The following is a 20,162-nucleotide window of genomic DNA, read 5'->3' as shown; positions in this document are numbered from 1 at the left end:
TGAAGTTCAGCTTACTGTCATGTCTTGGCAAGGAATAAAGCTGTGGCTGGGCATGGTTTTAAATTCGGTTAGACTTTACCTGACCTAAAAGTTGAACACAATGAAATGTATGCCCCATGATCTGTAATTTAGCTACTCTGTGACCAGGTGCATGCAATGTTTATGCTAAGTAATACAGTTTATTTATGCATTTAATGATCTGCGGTATACAATTTTTTTTTTTTTTCTACCCATTTTTCGAAATACTGAGTTAAAAAAAATGTGTATTTTGATGGAGACTTACATTTTTCACAATCTTTCCTCTGCACTTGAGGTATAGAATAAATTAGAATTTTGACTGAGGAGAAGGAGGGTGATACCAACCAGAAAGATGACTGTCAAAGTGTTGACTGTATTTGCAGAGGCAGCATAAGAAAAACCATTTGGCGCCATGCATTTAAAACTGATAGGTGGGATTAACTAGGGGGTTCGCAGATGTGGAGGTGGATGGGTTACTGAATGCAGACTGTATAATCCGTATGTGGGATAAATGAGATAGTGAATAGTGACCTAGTAAGGAGAACCAGATGTTGAGAGAACTTGTAAAAGAGATAACTGAAAAATGGCAAAATAACGAACATAAAATAGCTCTAAAAGATACCTATTTCCAGCATGTTTTGTTTACATTTCAGCTGTCAGTGGGGGAATCCTGCTGACAGCTGAAATAATTGAGCCTGAAGGTATCAGTCTTTAGTATCGGTGCAAATGCTTTGTATCAGCGCAACCCTAGAGAATATATAATATCTTAATTGTACAGTATTATTATTATTATACAGTGTTTATATAGCGCCAAAGGGTTTGCTCAGCGCTGTACATTAGCGAGGGGGACAGAACATGAGACAATACAGTACAATACAATACACGAGGGGTTTGAGGGCCCTGCTCTTTCGAGCTTACAATATAGGAGGGAGGGGATAGTGGTACAGGAAGAAGTGGTTGTGGGGGATGGAGTGGTAGGAGTGGAGGAGATTGGTTGTTAGGTGAGGGTGGGGTAGGCTTCCCTGAAGAGATGGGTTTTCAGGGTGCACCTGAAGGTGAGGAGGGTAGGTGACAGTCTGATGGATTGGGGTAGGGAGTTCCAGAGGATGGGGGAAGTCCTGGAGAAGTACTGCAGTTGGGCGTGGAAGGAGGAGACCAGGGAGCTAGAGAGTAGGAGGTCTTGTGAGGAGCGAAGGGCACGGGTAGGGTGGTATTTGGGTATCCGGTCAGTGAGGTAGTTTTGGGCAGCGTTGTGAATGGCTTTGTATGTCAGAGTTAGTAATTTGAATTTAATGCGTTGGGCAATCGGGAGCCAGTGAAGGGAATGGCAGAGGGGGGTGGCAGATGTGGAGCGGTTGGTGAGGTGGATGAGTCTAGCCGCTGAGTTCAGGATAGACTGGAGTGGGGATAGCATTTGTTTGGGTAGGCCAGTGAGAAGGGAGTTGCAGTAGTTACAGTACAGGGTACATTCTCGATAATCAGAGACCCTGGGTTATAGTCTGTTAACTTTAGGTAATTTGAAACTGGAACATTTTTGCCGGACATGCCACCTGGGTGTATCTCTATATCCCTACCCCACTTGGTGAGACCTCATATTTTGCTAGTGTCCTTGGGTACTTGACCAATTCTCCCTTGAACAGAAATCATTCTAAGCTTGTCTAATTTTTTTTTATTTTGGATTCTTTAGATCAACTCCTCATTGACTTCAACTACAACAATAAAAGCAGTGTATCCAGATTGATGGAACCTCACTGAAACCATACCCACACCCTAGTCTGCATGAATGACTTGTAATGTTGCTCCGGAAACTGAATCATACTTGATCACTCACTTTGGCACGAAGTGCAATGTGTGAAGTTAGTTGCAGGATGCTAAACAGGTCCAGGGTCATTGTCCATTGTGCTGGGTGAAGCCTGAACTCTAAATTGGGGTAATACGCAGGATCACCCTTCTCAGACTGATACTGTAGCCTTACAGCTAGTATGAGATACAATAACTCTATATCTTGTGTTACACTCTTTCAGGGGAGCTCAAAATGGCACCAACAACAGTTTTCTGACTGTATCAGTTGGTTCTTAACTGCTGCTTTTAGAAACTATTGCTGTGGTAGTGATACATTTTCAAAGAATTACCGCCAGTGCTCCATTTAGGAAAGCGGTGGTAATTAAAGCAAATTCTGATCTGGCATACAGAGGTATGCCAGTACTCGGAGAGGTCTGTGCTGGTTCTGGGAAGCTGCCATAACTGTGACAGCTTCCAGCACAGTGCTGTATCCTCTGCCTCAATTACCTGGCAGCTAAATATAAGCAAAGGGGTCAGGGATACAGTTGATGTCATTACCTAAATATGGGCAATGGCTTGTCATTGGATGAGTAGAGCCTGATGTGGATCTAAGAGACTAGTTCCCTATCAGGTCTGCTACACTTCTGAATGGCCATGCACAGCAGTTGTTAGATTTGAAAGCTACTATTTGACTGAATAACAGCTATGGATCTGCCCACTGCTGTGCGCTGTCAATCAAAAGTGGAGCAGAACTAAAGGGAAATAGTCAGTCTGTCAGTTCCCTGTCAGATTTCACCCACACCTAGCATAAAACTCTTGTGCCACATTTGGCACCTTTTTGGGGGGATGGTGGAGTGGGTACCTATTTTTGACAGGTACCTGCTGCCACTTCTGGCGTTATCAAGGAGGACCCCCAGATTCCCCCCCCAAGGGGATCCTTCCCCTATGTGAATGAGTACTCATTCACCAAAAAAGTGTAAAAGGTGAATAAACAACCTTTAGCCTTTATTAAAAATTTAAAAGGAAAAAAAAAAAAAGTTCCTTTCCTGACGAAGGCACCCACTGTGTGTCAGCTCCGCCATCTGACAGCTCTTAAATAAGCCAAGGGTCGAGCCACCCAGTGATGTCATTGGGTGACTCCGCCCCGTCGTGACATAATCAACCCATCATTCCCCAGTTGATGTCACAAAGAGGCAGGGTCACCTAGTGACATCACTGGTTGACTCCACCCTTTGGCTTATTTAAGAGCTATAAGCCTTCAGGTCAGCGGAGACCGCATTCATCGTGATGTTGAATCTACTTCGAGGGACCCTTTTTTTTTTTTTTTTCTTTTAACTTAAAAGGACTTGTTAAAAACTGTTGTTGTGCTTTTATTCCCAGGCCCAGCGTTGTGGGGAAGAGGCTATTGTCCTCATCAACATAAAAACAAGGTGCTTTGGGGGCAGTTCCCCTGCCTCAAAGCACCCCCCCCATGTTAAGGGCACGTGGCCTGGTATGGTTCAGGGGATGCTCACTCGTGTCCCCCCCCCCCCCTTTCCTGACCTGTCTGCATGCCCGGATAAGTGTCTGGTTTGGATTGTGGTGGAACCCCACACAGTTTTGTTTTTTTGGCGTGGGGTTCCCTTAAATTCCATACTAGACCTGAAGAGCCGAAAATGCACTGACATCCGCATAAGTGTGAACCTTGCGTAATATAGCATTTACAAATGCTCTCCTACACCTTACTCTTTTATTGTTCATGCCATAGAACACGTTACATCACAAATTTCCAAAATGGCCCTCAATTCTGTCCATATGCATAGAAAATTTTGTCTGAAAGCCAAGTTAGCGGAAGCTGCTTGAAAATGATGCCTCACTTATATGCCCTTTGAAGGAGGATGTCTGTTTGGTGAGGCACTTAACAAATACATCATATACTGTGTGTTGCAAGAGTAAAGGTCCTTCTTCCACACTGGAAGGCTCTAAACCCCCCTCCTCATGGGCTTCTACATACTTCCATTTTCCATCTATAAAGTCAAATCTCAGCCCTACCTTTTGGCACAAGACTAAACACAAAATTCACCAAGTCTACCCTAAAGACTTCTGCTAACAACCAAGGCAAAAACAGATGCAAAAAACAAACATCATTCGTTTACATCTGTTTACTTCTGTTCAGGTCAGTTTAAATTGTACAGAATGGAGAATTGTTCTATTTAAAAAATAAGAGACCTGAACAGGCATGGATGTAAATGGGTTATCTGTTTACACATAGAAATTAACTGCTGTCCATTATAATAGATGCCAGTCTTTTGAGCTGACGAGGAGGCTTCCAGTACCTTGTTGTGCAGTGAATATAGTCACCTGGAGAAACCAAGCTCCCCATTAACATTTTGGAGCTCAGAGGAAAAAAAAAAAAAGATGGTCATGCAATATGCCCTTCTACAAAGACACACCGAATTAGGGTGCAGACAGACAATGTCTCTGCTATATCCTTCATCAACCACCAAGAGGGTGCAGCCCTGAAGGAGGCAAGCCCCCAGACCATCTTATGTCAATTTGTGGTCAGGACCAGGGATCCTCTAGCGCTGGCCTCAGATGCCCTGATAATCCTTTGGTCTTAGTTCAGGCTAAACTATGCCTTCCTTTCAATGTGAAGTCTACCTTTTCTGCTCAACAGGCCAAAAAGGAAATGGTACTCCAACTTCTAGGAGATGGCCCCATGGCCTCCCAACAGGATAGACTTGCTGTGTCAGAACCCCTTATTCCATCTCTTCTAGATATAGGAGGCCTACTTACATACCTGTTGAGATTGTTTGAGGAGTCCTGGGAAATTTCAAGCAAGTTGCCTGCCAATTACATGCTCAGGACACTTGTTTTGTGAATCCTACTGAGGGGACTAACTAGGTTATCTGGCATTGTGAATGAATTAGGAATAGTAGATTTGTTCACTGGAGGGAAAGACAGCAAAGTGCTGCAGGAAGGGCCACCATAGAAATAATGGAGCACCATACAGCCTACCAGACACGGCTCGCTCCTTCAACTGGTCACTGTTGTGTGACATGCCAAATTATGGGTGTGGCAAAAGTGTGCTGAGAGTGGGAGGAGCTTAAAACTTGCGCCTACGAGTGTATGTATATTACATGCTCTGCATGATCCAATCCTGACCCCTGTACATTGGATTATGTGGTCAAGAGTGAGTAATGCAAAGAGTGCAGGGTTAAAAGTAACATACAGCCCAATGAGCAGAGTGCAAGGGATCAGGTGTATGTAATCACAGAATGCAGGTTTTTAGGAGTGGGTAACACACAAAATGCAATGTCTTCTGCTAGTCTTTATATGGTTAGTGCATGCAGACAGATAATTTTGCCCCCCATCCTTGCAGAGAGATGTTTTTTGCCCTCATCATAGGTGTCCACTTACTGCCACCCTGTTAAAAGGACAGAATTATGTCCTTTTAACCTCCCTAGTTGTCTGATTATGTCAGTATTTCTGTGCTCAAAGTGGTGCATTTTTTTGCATGGAAATATGTATTTTTTTTATTGTAGGCCTGTAATTTTTAGGAATAACTCACTGAAATCTGTCCGAACAAGAGTCTAGTAAACATCCCGGGTATGATAAAATTTGAAACACGAAATAATAAATTATAATCATAAAAAATAATAATATAATAATACATTTAATTCAATAATGTAATCAAACCAAAAACACTGAAATTTGAAATCAAGTGCCAAGTTCGCACATCACTGAGCTTAGTCGCAAAATCGTTTTCAGTGTCTGATGAATTTCCCCACAAATCATTATCACTCAATTTCTGCAAGTGGTTCTAATTTACTATCGCTGTTCTCTAGCTGGTGTAAAATTGCTTTTGACCTTAAAGGACGCTTTTTGGACTCCATGGATGTTTCTCAGTTTCCAGGCAGAAAGAACAGTAAAAATACAGGCAGGGCACAGGACAAAGCACTAGGGACAAAATGTATGTGAAATGGTTTGATACAGTAATGTTATACGATCAGATTTTAGTGTATTGCGTGAATGTCACTTTTTAAATGTTTGAATTTCCCACCGGTTCCGTCCCCTGTATGTCTCAACGCTCGTGGGAACGGAACCCGGAAGACAGATGCTGGCATTGGCCGGAGGAGATGGCCAGGGACATCGCTGGATCGCAGGACAAGGTAAGTGCTGGAGGGAATCCTTGAGCAATGCTGCAGGGTAATCCTGAGTGTAGCTCTGGATTACCGCTTCTGGTACTGAAAGTTAACCCCGAGCTACACTCAGGAATACCGCCAGGGGGGTTAACATGTCCTTTTGTAGCTCTCCACTTTGCCTTCATTTCTACTGTGATCAAACTCTCCAGCCCACTCCTCACTGAGCTCAATCGTTTGTTATTTACCCAGGTAGTTGTCAGTATTACTCCATCCCACACCCAGACAGGAAGCCTGTGGGATATAGTTATGACAGTGCACCCTGTGTACTCATTGACTGAGGAGGCAACAGGGGGCACTTCAGTCTGTAGGCTTCAGGTTGTTTTGCTTCCTCAGCCAATAAGTAGTTATGGCTCCCTTGTGAGTCCTCCCCTCCTTCCATCACTAGGGATCTCTTATATCCCGATCAGTTTGTTTACTATGCAAACTACACAAACTGCTGGCTCAATTCACAAAGAGTTGTTTTATGCCTAAAATCCGAGATAAAAAAACTCGTAGCTTTTTTTCAAACGTTTTATTGCAATTCACAAAGAAACGCTACTAACATAAGGCATGAGTAATTTCATCAAAATGTGAGGTATTTTTCTCATGAATTCATTCAGCATTTTATCTCATGATATGATATTGAGTGGAATGAATAGAGTGGAGAAGGATTAGAACCCCTGTCAGTTTTCATTGCTAATAAAGGGTTAAGATGATTTAAACCGTAGAAATATGCCAACTCACTAAGTGTGGTCCCTGCAGCATATGTATTAATACAAAAGAAAAAAAGGTGACTAGAAGCCGCTTTCTTCCACCAATAAAAAAGACAACGTTGTCATTGGGGAGATTTCTCTTCACTTCTGTCCCATAGCCAAATCAGGAAGTGAGAGAACATTCCTACAAATTTAAAGGAATCCCTTGGGGCCCCCTGAGGTCACTAGAACAAGTCTCCCCATTGGAAGATTTCCCCTCTATTACTTTTCTGGGAACAACCCAAATCTTTTACTTTCAATGATAATGGTAAACAAGACAAATAGAGAGGGTGAATCTTCCTTACACCACTGCTTGTCAAAGCAATTCAGTGGCTAATTAGCCACTAGGATTGCTTTTACATGAATGTTGACTGATGGCTGAAGAAAAAACGATACCAGGTTGATGCCTGCAGCTACTGGATAGGCTGGGAAATCACTCAAAATCCAGTGATGTACCATATATGTTGGTCTTTTTTTATGCAGCCTCTGGGTGAATGAAAAAAGAGAGAAAATCTCTGCCAGAAAGTGTGTGGTATGCCCACCATTATAATATACCTCCCTGCATCCACCCACTTCTAATGTTGGGCATACATGAAATGTTCTTTTTTTTTAGAACCCCTGTCAGTTTTCATTGCTAATAAAGGGTTAAGATGATTTAAACCGTAGAAATATGCCAACTCACTAAGTGTGGTCCCTGCAGCATATGTATTAATACAAAAGAAAAAAAGGTGACTAGAAGCCGCTTTCTTCCACCAATAAAAAAGACAACGTTGTCATTGGGGAGATTTCTCTTCACTTCTGTCCCATAGCCAAATCAGGAAGTGAGAGAACATTCCTACAAATTTAAAGGAATCCCTTGGGGCCCCCTGAGGTCACTAGAACAAGTCTCCCCATTGGAAGATTTCCCCTCTATTACTTTTCTGGGAACAACCCAAATCTTTTACTTTCAATGATAATGGTAAACAAGACAAATAGAGAGGGTGAATCTTCCTTACACCACTGCTTGTCAAAGCAATTCAGTGGCTAATTAGCCACTAGGATTGCTTTTACATGAATGTTGACTGATGGCTGAAGAAAAAACGATACCAGGTTGATGCCTGCAGCTACTGGATAGGCTGGGAAATCACTCAAAATCCAGTGATGTACCATATATGTTGGTCTTTTTTTATGCAGCCTCTGGGTGAATGAAAAAAGAGAGAAAATCTCTGCCAGAAAGTGTGTGGTATGCCCACCATTATAATATACCTCCCTGCATCCACCCACTTCTAATGTTGGGCATACATGAAATGTTCTTTTTTTTTTTCGCTCAGCCTGTGGGCTGAACAAAAAGAAGAACCTAACAGATTCCTCCATTCACATCGATCAATGTTGAAGAAGAAATCTCTGCCAAAAAAAAGAAAAAATATATGCCGAGGCGTATGAGCAATCTACCCACTGACCACCCCAGGCCCCCATTCTTGGGCATATATGGTGTTGTGGTTTTTTTTATTTTTTAACTGCGAATCTCATTTAGCAGCGATGCACCCACTGATCTATATTCTGAGAGCAAACCCTGTTGCTGTCAGAATAAACAGATTGGTGCTGCAGCTAAATGGTGTTCATGCAAAGAAAACGACAAGAAACCGTAGTAATATAACAGTAACTCAATAAAACAACTATTTTTGGCTTTTTTTTAATTATTTTTTTTACTGTTTTATTTGGTATGTTTTTTTTTTTTTTGTTTTTTTTCACTTTTTTTACTTTTTTTGGTTACTGTAATATTACAGACTGTGATTGTAGGGTCACTCAAAATGTGACAGCCTGTTAACTGACTACCTAACATCTTACAAGACCATGTGTAAGTGAGTGCCCTAGACTGTACTATGCTGTACCCTATACGAATACTCCACTAGTGTGTAGTAGCGATGGCAGCGGTCCTTGAGGCATAGACCAGGTTGAGCAGGGCAAGAGAGACAAAAAAACCTGTTGACACGTCTAACCCTGTGTCTGCTACAGACACATCTTTTTTGGAGTGTTTTTGGGTTGAGGTACCAGAAACGGCATCAGAAAAATGCCTCTCATGGAGCCGGCTCACTGCATCTGGGTTGTGGGTTTGGGCCACAGCACCTTCTGGATCCAAAAGGGCCGTGATGATCTCTTCCTTACATTTTAGGAAGGATCCACTTTGTCCAGTTGCTTTGTAAAGCATAAAAGTGTGTACAGAGCCAATTGAAATAAATATACAGAAACTTATTCTAACACCCCAGCAATCTGGGCATGTGGTCGGGTATGCTTGACCATACCAGAGACCTCTTTTTCATCATCTGAGCTATCTGTCGGAGTGCCGCTGCTCTCTACAGATTTGTATTCTGAGCCTGATTCAGTCAGTGAACATTCCCCTACGCTCTCTTCTGAAATACTCAGAATCCTGTAGGAAAAAACAGCACCTGGCTGTCAGTGACTACTTGACCTGCTACAAAAAAATTATAGTTGTGGGCACAGAGGGGCTTCTCAACAACACCATTTCAATGCAAATTTGGACTGTTGCATCTGCGTGAATGGAAGATAAAACATCCTGTTTGTCCTTCCACTTCACTGTGAACAAATAATTATTTCTCAAACAGGCTTTTTCCCTGTTCCTAAGTTGGGTTGGGGGAAGCCCCAGCAATTAGGTTGCATGGTGCCATGTGAGCCAATTCCAAGATTGTACAAATCTCTAAATAGTGGCACACTATAAAAAGTTTCTACATGTAAGTGGTACCCTATACGGAAAAAGGGCGGCGCCAAGTCCAAAAATATCTTTCCACTGTTCCCCATGTAATATGGGCATCCGGGAGGCTCCACGTGGCTATCTTTTTCCTCATAAATCAGAAAATTATATGTATAGCCTGTTGCTCTCTCACAGAGCCTATATATTTTGACCCCATATCTGGCATACATGCTGGAATGCAACTGAATGCAAGGCGGCCAAAAAAGGTTGTTTTGCTGGGGCATACACACATCTGCAAATTTCAGGTTAAGGTGATCTACGAGGCGCCGACACTGCACTTGCTGTGGGGGGGGGGGGTGCGGAGGGGCTAACCGCAGGTGCTGGCAGTTGTTGGGGTGGATCCTGCTAATGTTACATTTTTGGGGACACTGTACTATTGTGAACACTAGTATATTTCTTATCTGGTCAAAGATATTGATTCGTTCAGACACTATACTAGCACTAGAGGTTTATAGTGTGTATACGAGCATGTTCCTGGCAATCAGTGGGTTAAATGTGATGGTAATGTAGTGGCAGGCAATCTGACACTATCTGGGAGGGAGACTAATGCTATCTGAAGTCGTCTGGGACACTAATACAGTGATCATTAAAAAAGTCTGTACACTGTACTAATGACATTGGTGACAAGGCAGTGAAAGGGTTAACTGGGGGGCAGTAAGGATCAGGATTAAAAGTGACCTAGCTGTGCTTTCACTGTAAAAGGGTAGTGTTTTTACTCACATGGATCTGCTTTCTTCTCTCTCTGTAACAGAATGTGCTCCAGAGAGAGAAGATTGCATCACTTCCTGTGCCTGTGTAATGTAAACACAGGCACAGGCTGAAATCTGACTTGGTACAACTGATCAGTGAGTCCAAACCAAACTTCATTGGCCTGGATCTGGTGAATGATTGGTGCTGTACTGAATCACAGTGCCGTTGGGCATGCATGCCGATGGCTCAGGGACACAGCGGGAGCGCAGATCACATGTATATATAAGTGATTTGGCTCAGGAAGTCTGCCCTGTAGCAGTAAAAGTGCTATAGGGCAGACTTGAACTGGTTAAACAGGCCAGATGACAGCTTTAGGTACAACCTTCTTGCCAGCTCACCTCCCCCTGAGCTCTCCTGCTGACCTTATGAGTCCCAGTATAGCTAGGCTACCTGAACCTCCCTAATGGCAGCCTTGGCTGCAGATATGAAGTACAGGCACTCTAAGCATGATTTGGAAATTACCTCGTTAACCCCTTGACGCTGTCGGCGCGCTCCCAGCACAGAGACCACAGTGTCACTGAGAGCCCGGGTCCCGTTCTAATGATCGGGACCCGGGACTCCCGATTCCGTGTCACGTGATCGCTGTGATAGCCTCTGATTGGCTATCACAGTGATCAGTCACTGTGCAGCCTGGCCCCCTTGTTTTTTTCTCTCTTTATGAATGGAGAAGAGAGATACATTGTATCTCTCTAACTCCTGACATAGAGAGAGAAAAAAAAAATTTGTAAAAAAAAAAAGAAGAAAAATAAATATAAAAAAAAAAAAGAAAAATGTCAAAGGTCAGGATTTTAAAAAAATTGGTATCCGTGTCAGCGTTAATGTCAGTGTGTTTTAGGTAAAAAAAAAAAAAAAAGACAAAATGCACACTATTGTTTCTGGGCTGTACTACGGGTACAAACAACAAATAACATACACATATATGGTATCGCTGCGATCCTCAAGAGCTGGAGAATTTATTTTGGGTTGTTCTATGAAGGTAGGTTATGGTTGTAACAAGAAACACACAGCTAAATAAAAAAAAATTATTTTTTTTTACTATTTTGGGCCAGTTTTCCTTTGATAATAAAAAAAAAAATAGGAGCTATCCATTACCATTTACCACCAAATGAAAGCCCAATTTGTCCTGAAAAAAACAAGGTATAATTCACCTGGATGTACAAAGTAGTTGTGATGATATATACAGTTTTACTAACACATGTCAACATTGCAGAATTGTGCTTAGGCATTTAGATTTGTTTTACCCTTAGGCGTGAAGGGGTTAATGACATTCTCACTAGAAACTAGCCAATCATGCAACAGCAGCCTTGTTTTCAATTGCTATACCACCATTTAGGTTCTTTAAAGTGCATTTCTGGGAAGATTATTATATCTATCCAATCCTTTAGTTCCATCCAGTCGCAGATTATAAAAAAAATAAAATCAATCTTAAAATCCACATTTTTACCTGCGCAAGACTGTGTGACTGGTGCTGGATGATCCAGGCTGTGCCTGCATTGATCAATTCCCTTGTGAGGATGTCTTCTCGCTGTAGCTTTTGGTGTCTGAGCAGACCCTGCTGCTGGACAGCAAATGGAAAGTGTCCATGTTACACAGGTACCAAGATATACTGTAGACACCCTACTGTATTGTAGGAAGAGCAGAAGGTCCAGCACGTCATGTGACATGATATGAATTTAGGTAAGCACAGTGAAACTTGAAGGCCTAAATGCTGCAGTTAGTTAATTCCTCAGTCAAGCTAAATAACGCCCTTTATGTCAGATTGAATTTACAATAAATCAAAATTGCGGAATTCTATTATGTCAAACCTTTTTGAAATCTTTTCGTGATTCTTCGTCAGGTTTAGTAAGAGATGCCAAGCGATTCTCTCGTTGTTGTGTGTATGCGTTCACTCGAGCAGCTGCACGGTCACTGGCGCTTTCTGATGATGTTAGACCTAGGCCACCAGAATCCATCCTATAATAGGATTATGCAGTTGTAAAACTAGAACAAAACACGTTTTTCTAATAAGAAAAGGGAAACACAGCAATCAAATGTCTGCTTTTTTTTTTTTTTTGTAGTTTAGAGCAAATCGGCAATTTTATGGCCTTTTCAGACTTATGCACTGCAGTAGTACGTGGTAAAGGATGGCAACACAATTTGTGCACTGCAATCGTTTAGAATAGCACCCAATAAAGTACCGTTTTTTCCGGCGTATAAGACGACCCCCTACTTTTCCTGCTAAAATGTAGTGTTTGGGCTATACTCGCCGTATAAGACTACCCCTCTTCCAGTGCACACCAGTGGGAGGAATAGTGCCCTATCATCGGTGTCAGTGGGAGGAATAGTGCCCCATCATTGGTGTCAGTGGGAGGAATAGTGCCCCATCATTGGTGTCAGTGGGAGGAATAGTGCCTCATCATTGTATTAGTGGGAGGAATAGTGCCCCATCATTGTATTAGTGGGAGGAATAGTGCCTCATCATTGGTATTAGTGGAAGGAATAGTGCCCCATCATTGGTATTAGTGGGAGGAATAGTGCCCCATCATTGGTATTAGTGGGAGGAATAGTGCCCCATCATTGGTGTCAGTGGGAGGAATAGCACCCCATCATTGGTGTCAGTGAGAGGAATCATGCCCCATCATTGGTGTCAGTGAGAGGAATCATGCCCCATCATTGGTATCAGTGGCAGGAATAGTGCCCTATCATTAGTATCAGTGGGAGGAATAGTGCCCCATCTTTGGTGTCAGTGGGGGGAATCGTGCCCCATCATTGGTATCAGTGGCAGGAATAGTGCCCTATCATTAGTATCAGTGGGGGGAATAGTGCCCCATCATTGGTGTCAGTGGGAGGAATAGTGCCTCAACATTTGTGTCAGTGGGGGGTGGAATAGTGCCCCATCTTTGGTGTCAGTGGGGGGAATCGTGCCCCATCATTGGTATCAGTGGCAGGAATAGTGCCTCATTATTGGTATCAGTGAGAGGAATAGTGCCCTATCATTAGTATCAGTGGGGGGAATAGTGCCCCATCATTGGTGTCAGTGGGAGGAAAAGTGCCCCAACATTGGTGTCAGTGGGAGGAATAGTGCCCCATCATTGGTGTCGGTGGAGGGTGGAATAGTGCCCCATCATTGGTGTCGGTGGGGGGTGGAATAGTGCCCCATCATTGGTGTCGGTGGGGGGTGGAATAGTGCCCCATCATTGGTGTCGGTGGGGGGGGAGGAATAGTGCCCCATCGTTGGTGTCAGTGGGAGGAATAATGCCCCATCATTAGTATCAGAGACACCAATGATGGGGCGCTATTCCTCCCACTGACACCAATTACACTTGCTGACCGATGTTCTAGTATGGTGCTGCTGCAGCCAACATATGTGGTTGCAGCAGCACCTCTACACTGCACACTTACCGGCAGCTGCTTCACTCGATTTTCGCAGGGCCGCTCGCCTCCGCCCCCTTGCTGGTGATTGGCCGCCTGTGTGCCTTTCCTGAGCTACAGTTCTGGCGGCCAATCACCGGTGAGGAGGCGGAGCCGAGCAACCGCGCGAACATCCAGTGGCCAAACTGAAGGAGCAGCCGTGCTTCCTGGACCGGATCGTCGTGGCACCGGATCCAGGTAAGAAACAGCAGCCCCTGCCCACCCCTGTACTTAGTGTCCCTTCCGTTGGAAGGGGGGGGGGGGCGGTGGCGGCACTGCGCCGCCCCCCTAAAAAGTGTCACTATGCCGTATACCGGTGTATAAGACGACCCCCGACTTTTGAGAGGATTTTCAAGGGGTAAAAAGTCGTCTTATACGCCGGAAAATACGGTAACTCAAAATGTTTCTAAAATGACAAAGAAAAGAGAAGTATTACCAACCCATACAGCACCATACATATCAATTTCGTGTAAGCCCTCATTTACACTTGCGTCAAAATTTTTTTAAAGCACTCTGAATGCCGAAGCACCTCTCACTAAATAACATGGTTACCTTATAGTCCTTTTCACACTGTTGTGTTTACTTTGCTTCAAAAAATACCCCATGCCGCGTTCTTGGTACTTCAAAGCATCTGCAAAGCCTCCACAGAAGTCTGAAAAAGCTAGCTGACAGCGCTTGCAGTTTTTGAGAGGCTTTTATTGAGCTTTAGCTTTGCTTTGTTTTGGAGGTATTGCAGGTATGAGATATCTCAGGAGGCACTGAGAAACCAACAAGCAAACCAGACATCATCAGCAGTCACTTCTGGTTTCTGTATATATGTTCTGGGAGTGTCTGGTGCAGACGTCCCATCGAGTGTGTAGCATGGAGTAGAGGGAAGGTGAGCAGGGTCTGGACTGAAGCAGAGCAATTAGCAGACAGCATGCGTGGTGTGCAACATGGGAACGCTATAGCGAAAGTTGAGCGGGGACCGGAGAGAGAAGAGTGAGCGGCAGAAAATCAGAAGAGATGGGAGACTGGCAGGCGAAACTGGTGCACCGCATGGGAACAGAATAGCGGGAGGTGAGCAGGGATCAGAGAGAGAGGAGGATCAGCGGCGCTGGGGGTTACTACTGAGTGGGGGACAGCAGAGCTGGAGGTTACTACTGAGCGGGGCATCTACAGAGCTGGGGGTACTACTAAGCAGGGGATCTGCCCTGCCATTAAAATATGTAATTTTTTTACCAAAAAAGTACAATAACACACACACACAGCAACTTATTTTCAGTTTCCTGTAGTGACGGTGCCCAAATGCTATAATGCAGTAGGATTGCATAGCTGCTGAACTTTACACTTATCTACTGAATATCACTTGGCACCTTAATAAATAAGCCTGTAATAGTGCCTCAGATACTGGTGGAAATAAACTGGCTGTAATTTTTAACCTTCAAGTAAACTAAATGCACTTGGGGGTTTATTACTTCCACTGCTCTTCTCTTGGTTACACTGCATTTTCTGTAGTTATCCACTATGACAATTGCTGTCATATTTTACATACACCGTAATAACATGACATTCAACTGATGTAACGAGCTAAGAACAAAGTTATCTTACCTTGATAATCTTTCATGCTGTGAAAAAGATGTGAAAAGTTTAGTACTGGCAAAATGAATAATTTCTAAAATACAAATTAGAACAGTTACATTTTCCTTACTAGACTACCACTCACTTACACCAATGTGTATATACAGGTGAAACTCGAAAAATTTGAATATTGTGCAAAAGTTCATTTATTTCAGTAATGCAACTTAAAAGGTGAAAGTAATATATGAGATAGACTCATTACATGCAAAGCAAGATAGTTCAAGCCGTGATTTGTCATAATTGTGATGATTATGGCTTACAGTTCATGAAAACCCCAAATCCACAATCTCGGAAAATTAGAATATTACATGCAATCAATAAAACAAGGATTGTACATAGAACAATATCGGAGCTCTGAAAAGTATAAGCATGCATATGTACTCAGTACTTGGTTTGGGCCCCTTTTGCAGCAATTACTGCCTCAATGCAGTGTGGCATGGAAGCTATCAGCCTGTGGCACTGCTGAGGTGTTATGGAAGACCAGGATGCTTCAATAGCGGCCTTCAGCTCTTCTGCATTGTTCGGTCTCATGTCTCTCATCTTTCTCTTGGCAATGTCCCATAGATTCTCTATGGGGTTCAGGTCAGGCGAGTTTGCTGGCCAATCAAGCGCAGTAATCCCACGGTCATTGAACCAGATTTTGGTGCTTTTGGCAGTGTGGGCAGGTGCCCAAGTCCTGCTGGAAAATTAGGTCAGCATCCCCATAAAGCTTGTCTGCGGAAGGAAGCGTGATGTGCTCCAAAATCTCCTGGTAGACGGCTGCGTTGACCCTGGACTTAATGAGGCACAGTGGACCAACACCAGCAGATGACATGGTTCCCCAAATCAACACAGACTGTGGAAGCTTCACACTGGACTTCAAGCATCTTGCAGTGTGTGCCTCTCCATTCTTCCTCCATACTCTGGGTCCTTGGTTTCCAAATGAGATGCAAAAGTTTCTCTCATCAGAAAAGAGGACTTTGGACCACTGAGCAACAGACCAGGTCTGTTTTTCTTTAGCCCAGGTAAGACGCTTCTGATGTTGTTTGCTGTTCAGGAGCGGCTTGACAAGAGGAATACGACATTTGAAGCCCATGTCCAGGATTCGTCCATGTGTGGTGGCTCTTGATGCACTGACACCAGCTTCAGTCCACTCCTTGTGAAAGTCCCCAACACTTTTGAATGGCCTTTTCCTGACAATCCTCTCCAGGCTGCGGTCATCCCTGCTGTTTGTGCACCTTTTTCTTCCACACTTTTATCTTCCACATAACTTTCTATTAATGTACTTTGATACAGCACTTTGGGAACATCCAACTTCTTTTGCAATAACCTTTTGAGGCTTTTCCTCCTTATGGAGGGTGTTAATGATGGTTTTCTGCACAACTGTCAGGCCAGCAGTCTTTCCCATGATTGTGATTCCTACTGAACCAGACTGAGAGGCCATTTAACGGCTCAGGAACCCTTTGCAGGTTTATGGCTTAATTAGCTGATTAGCGTGGGACACTTTGAGCCTAGAATATTGCACCTTTCCACAATATTCTCATTTTCTGAGATTGTGGATTTGGGGTAATCATTCCAATTATGACAAATCGCGGCTTGAACTATCTTGCTTTGCATGTAATGAGTCTATCTCATATATTAGTTTCATCTTTTAAGTTGCATTACTGAAGTAAATGAACTTTTGCACAATATTCTAATTTTTTGAGTTTCACCTGTATAAGAAGGATCAAATATTATATTAGCCAAAACTCAATTTTCACAAAAACATTCACCAATAAAAAAAAATTCAACCCATTTGAAAGCACTGTTCATGAGCATTTGTCCACAGCTGTACCAATTCCAGCTCCTTCTTTTTTAGCAAAGTACAGCTAAAGGCAAAAATCCAGTGATTTGTGGAATTCAGTCATTTCTTCCAGAGACCTAACTGCACTACTGCCACATTCAAAACAAGAATGCATAGAAGATTCTATGAGTTTCTTAAAGCAGAACTACACTGTGTTTGAGCACCACAAATAAAAAAAAATGCCATTTAATTAATTTTTTTAATATTCAAAGCAAACTCACCCATCCACCCATGTCTCCATGCTTTATTTTGCAGAGAATAACCACCCCCCAGCATTTCTGGACATGGTAATCTTAAGTAAGGGCAAATATTCATGTAGCATTTATTTCTTGGAATCCATCTGCCCTTAGTTCAGGCATGCAGGCAGGTGGGTGTGCTTAGCTGAGCTCCCCTCCTGAAGACTACTGGGATGTATGACATCATTTGCCCAGGCCTGGAAAACAGGAAGTAACTGAAGAAATGTTAACCACTTTACTACTGTGCTATAGCCGAATGACGGCTACAGCGTGGTTGTCCAGTTCTGGGAGTGCGTCATATGACGTCCTCTGCAGCAGTGTGCACCCGGTGCTGTCTGTGATCGCTGATCACATGACAATGTAAAAGGCCAATCACAGCGGCCTTTTACCACATGATCAGCTGTGTCTAATGACGCACCTGATCACAAAGTTAAATACAGTTGCTGATAATTGGCAGCACTTTCCTCACGCTGTCACAGCGTGAGGAAAGTACTGCTGATAACCGGCAAGTGTCACAGAGGACATCTGAGCACCCATCATCTGAGCGCCCATCAGTGCCGCCCAGCAGTGCAGCATAATCAGTGCCTCCTCATCAAATCTCTTCAGTGCAGCCTATCATTGCCCATCCGTGCATCATCAACGCACATCAGTGAATGAGAGAATGTACCTATTTGCAAAATTTTACAATAGAAAAAAAGAAACCTTTTTTTTTTGCATTTTTTCATTTATAGTGTAAAAAATAAAAAAAAAACAGTGGTGAATAAATACCACCAAAAGAAAGCTCTATTTGTGTGAAAAAAATGATAAATATTTAATATGGGTACAGTGTTGCACGAATGCGCAATTGTCATTCAAAGTGCAACAGCACTGAAAGCTGAAAATTGGCCTAGGCAGGAAGGGGGTAAAAGTGCCCAGTAGGCAAGAGGTTAAAAAAAAAAAAGTCTAATGCAATTAAATATGATTTACTTTCCTATCTATTAACCACTTCAGGTCCGGACACTTTCACCCCTTTCCTGTCCAGGCCAATTTTCAGCTTTGAACTTTGAATGACAATTGCGCGGTCATGCAACCCTGTACCCATATAAATTTTTTAGCATTTTTCTGAGACAGATAAAACTTTATTTTGGAGGTATTTATTCACCACTGGGATTTTATTTTTTTTGCTATGTAAATGTCCAAAAATTTAGAAAAAAGTTTGTCTTTAAAATTTTTTTTTTTTACACTGATTGCTTTTACACCCATAAAGGCTGTAATAGCAATCATTTCTCCTTCTCTCTGGCTGCATTCTTGCAGCCATTGCATTGAGAAATACTGTAAGAGATGTGATTGGTCACAGCTTGTCACATGGTACAAGGCTGTTGTGAATAACCTTGTACCAAGTGACCTCTTTGATCATTCACAGATTTCACACGTAGTAAGCAATGATGTCAGAAGTGACATCTTGCTTACTACTCTTCATGTGATCACTGATTGGCCAGTCAGTGATCACATGATCAGGACCTCACACAGAGGTCCTGTACAACGATTGGTGTTCCACTGTGTCCCAGGGAGCGTGCACAAGCAGGGGGCAGGGAGGCCGTTTATAAACGGCCACCCGCCCCTGCACTGCTCCCGTCCGGCCGTTTATATACATGGGCCGGACAGGAACTGATTAATGCTAGCAGCATAAGGATTAAAAATAGTCCATGCTGATTGAAAGACTGACATTCTGCTTTAATTTACATTCATTCTGCAACATTCACTAGTTGTAAATAAAAAAGGAGAACCTGCTTGATTTCACTCAACTGTTATAAAACAGACTCCTTAGGGTGATGATTACATCGGACAAGACAGACAATAAGCAATGTATCAAAGAAACAACATTAGAAACTTACAGCGAGATAATACACAAATGCCTGAACTGTGAAATGAAAGTCTGCATACATTAACAATTAATTAGTAATAGGTGACTTTGTACACATGTAGGTGAAAAGTGTAAACCAAATTTAAAAAAGCAGGAAATGGCGTCTGTGATAAATCAGCACTATTAAAGTCATTAAAAAAATGTATACCTTTTTGTTGGTGTGTGTAAGTCATGAAATATGTAAATTAATGTAGTCTAACTGCACCACTGCTTCCCCCCCCCCCCAATCTTCCCCAATGACAAAGCATTATAATTGACCTGAGTCTATAAAGAAAGAACAAGAGGGCTGCTGAACCACTTCTGGAGGAGTAGAGTCAAAATGCCGAAGGTGGAGGTGGTTCTAGAAGCAGCATTTATTTACAGATAAGACATTGTGATGGTTGGAAGTTTTAACTACAAAAGCACAGAACTCGGGGAAGAGTCCTTTACAGTATGATCAGAGGATTTTCATACCTTATTACAAGCAAGCAGGGCTGGGACAAGGGGTGAGCAGAAGGGGCAGCTACCCTGGGCGCGGTGCTACCATGTGAGAGGTGCCCCATGAAGAGCTGCTGCCACTACAATCTGACAGAAGTATTGACTGCAGCGCAGGGGCGGACTGACCATTTGGAAACTCAGGCACTGCCCGAGGGCCCGGGGTCAGTAGGGGGCCCCATGAGATGCCCCTGGTACCTTTTTCATAGGTTTTTTTGAGTTTGGGCAAGGACACAGGGGCCCCATGAACCCCTATTGCCCGGTGGCCCCATGAGTTGTCAGTCTGCCCCTGCTGCAGCTTTACTACTGCTATCAGCATTGAGTGGGAAGTGACGAAGCCCAATCTGGAGAGGAGAAGAGTGCTGGGAGGAGGTTTGTGCTGTGCTCTATCCCCTCCGTGTTTTTCCTCCTGTGATTGCCAGACTCCTCATTAGGGACTTTCACACTGGACTGAGGATTTGCTTACCTGCCCCCATCTCCTCCCAGCAAAGAATGTGGGTAGA

At 43.2% G+C, this 20,162-nt stretch overlaps 1 protein-coding gene across 8 annotated transcripts in view; it reads right to left on the bottom strand.

The window, feature by feature from the left end:
- Nucleotides 1–20,162, bottom strand: part of LOC149462016 (protein phosphatase 1 regulatory subunit 12B-like) — a 211,580-nt gene that overhangs the window by 28,722 nt on the left and 162,696 nt on the right. For 3 of the 8 annotated variants that reach the window (XM_089677577.1, XM_089677583.1, XM_089677578.1), the window contains exons 2-4: nt 15,195–15,211; nt 12,020–12,167; nt 11,659–11,772 (exon numbers count right to left, since the gene is read on the bottom strand). In XM_089677577.1, coding sequence (XP_089533703.1) covers nt 11,659–11,772; nt 12,020–12,167; nt 15,195–15,211 — 279 coding nt within the window. The remainder of the gene's footprint in view (nt 1–11,658; nt 11,773–12,019; nt 12,168–15,194; nt 15,212–20,162) is intronic. The other 5 variants (XM_089677579.1, XM_089677580.1, XM_089677581.1 and 2 more) reach the window with 3 other exon arrangements.

Source organism: Staurois parvus, unplaced genomic scaffold, assembly GCF_062004578.1.
Source record: "Staurois parvus isolate SC_StPar_1 unplaced genomic scaffold, SC_StPar_1.0 ptg000188l, whole genome shotgun sequence".
NCBI lineage: Eukaryota > Metazoa > Chordata > Amphibia > Anura > Ranidae > Staurois > Staurois parvus.
Note: the sequence above shows the minus strand (reverse complement) of the source record. Positions and strands in the feature narration are given on the sequence as shown.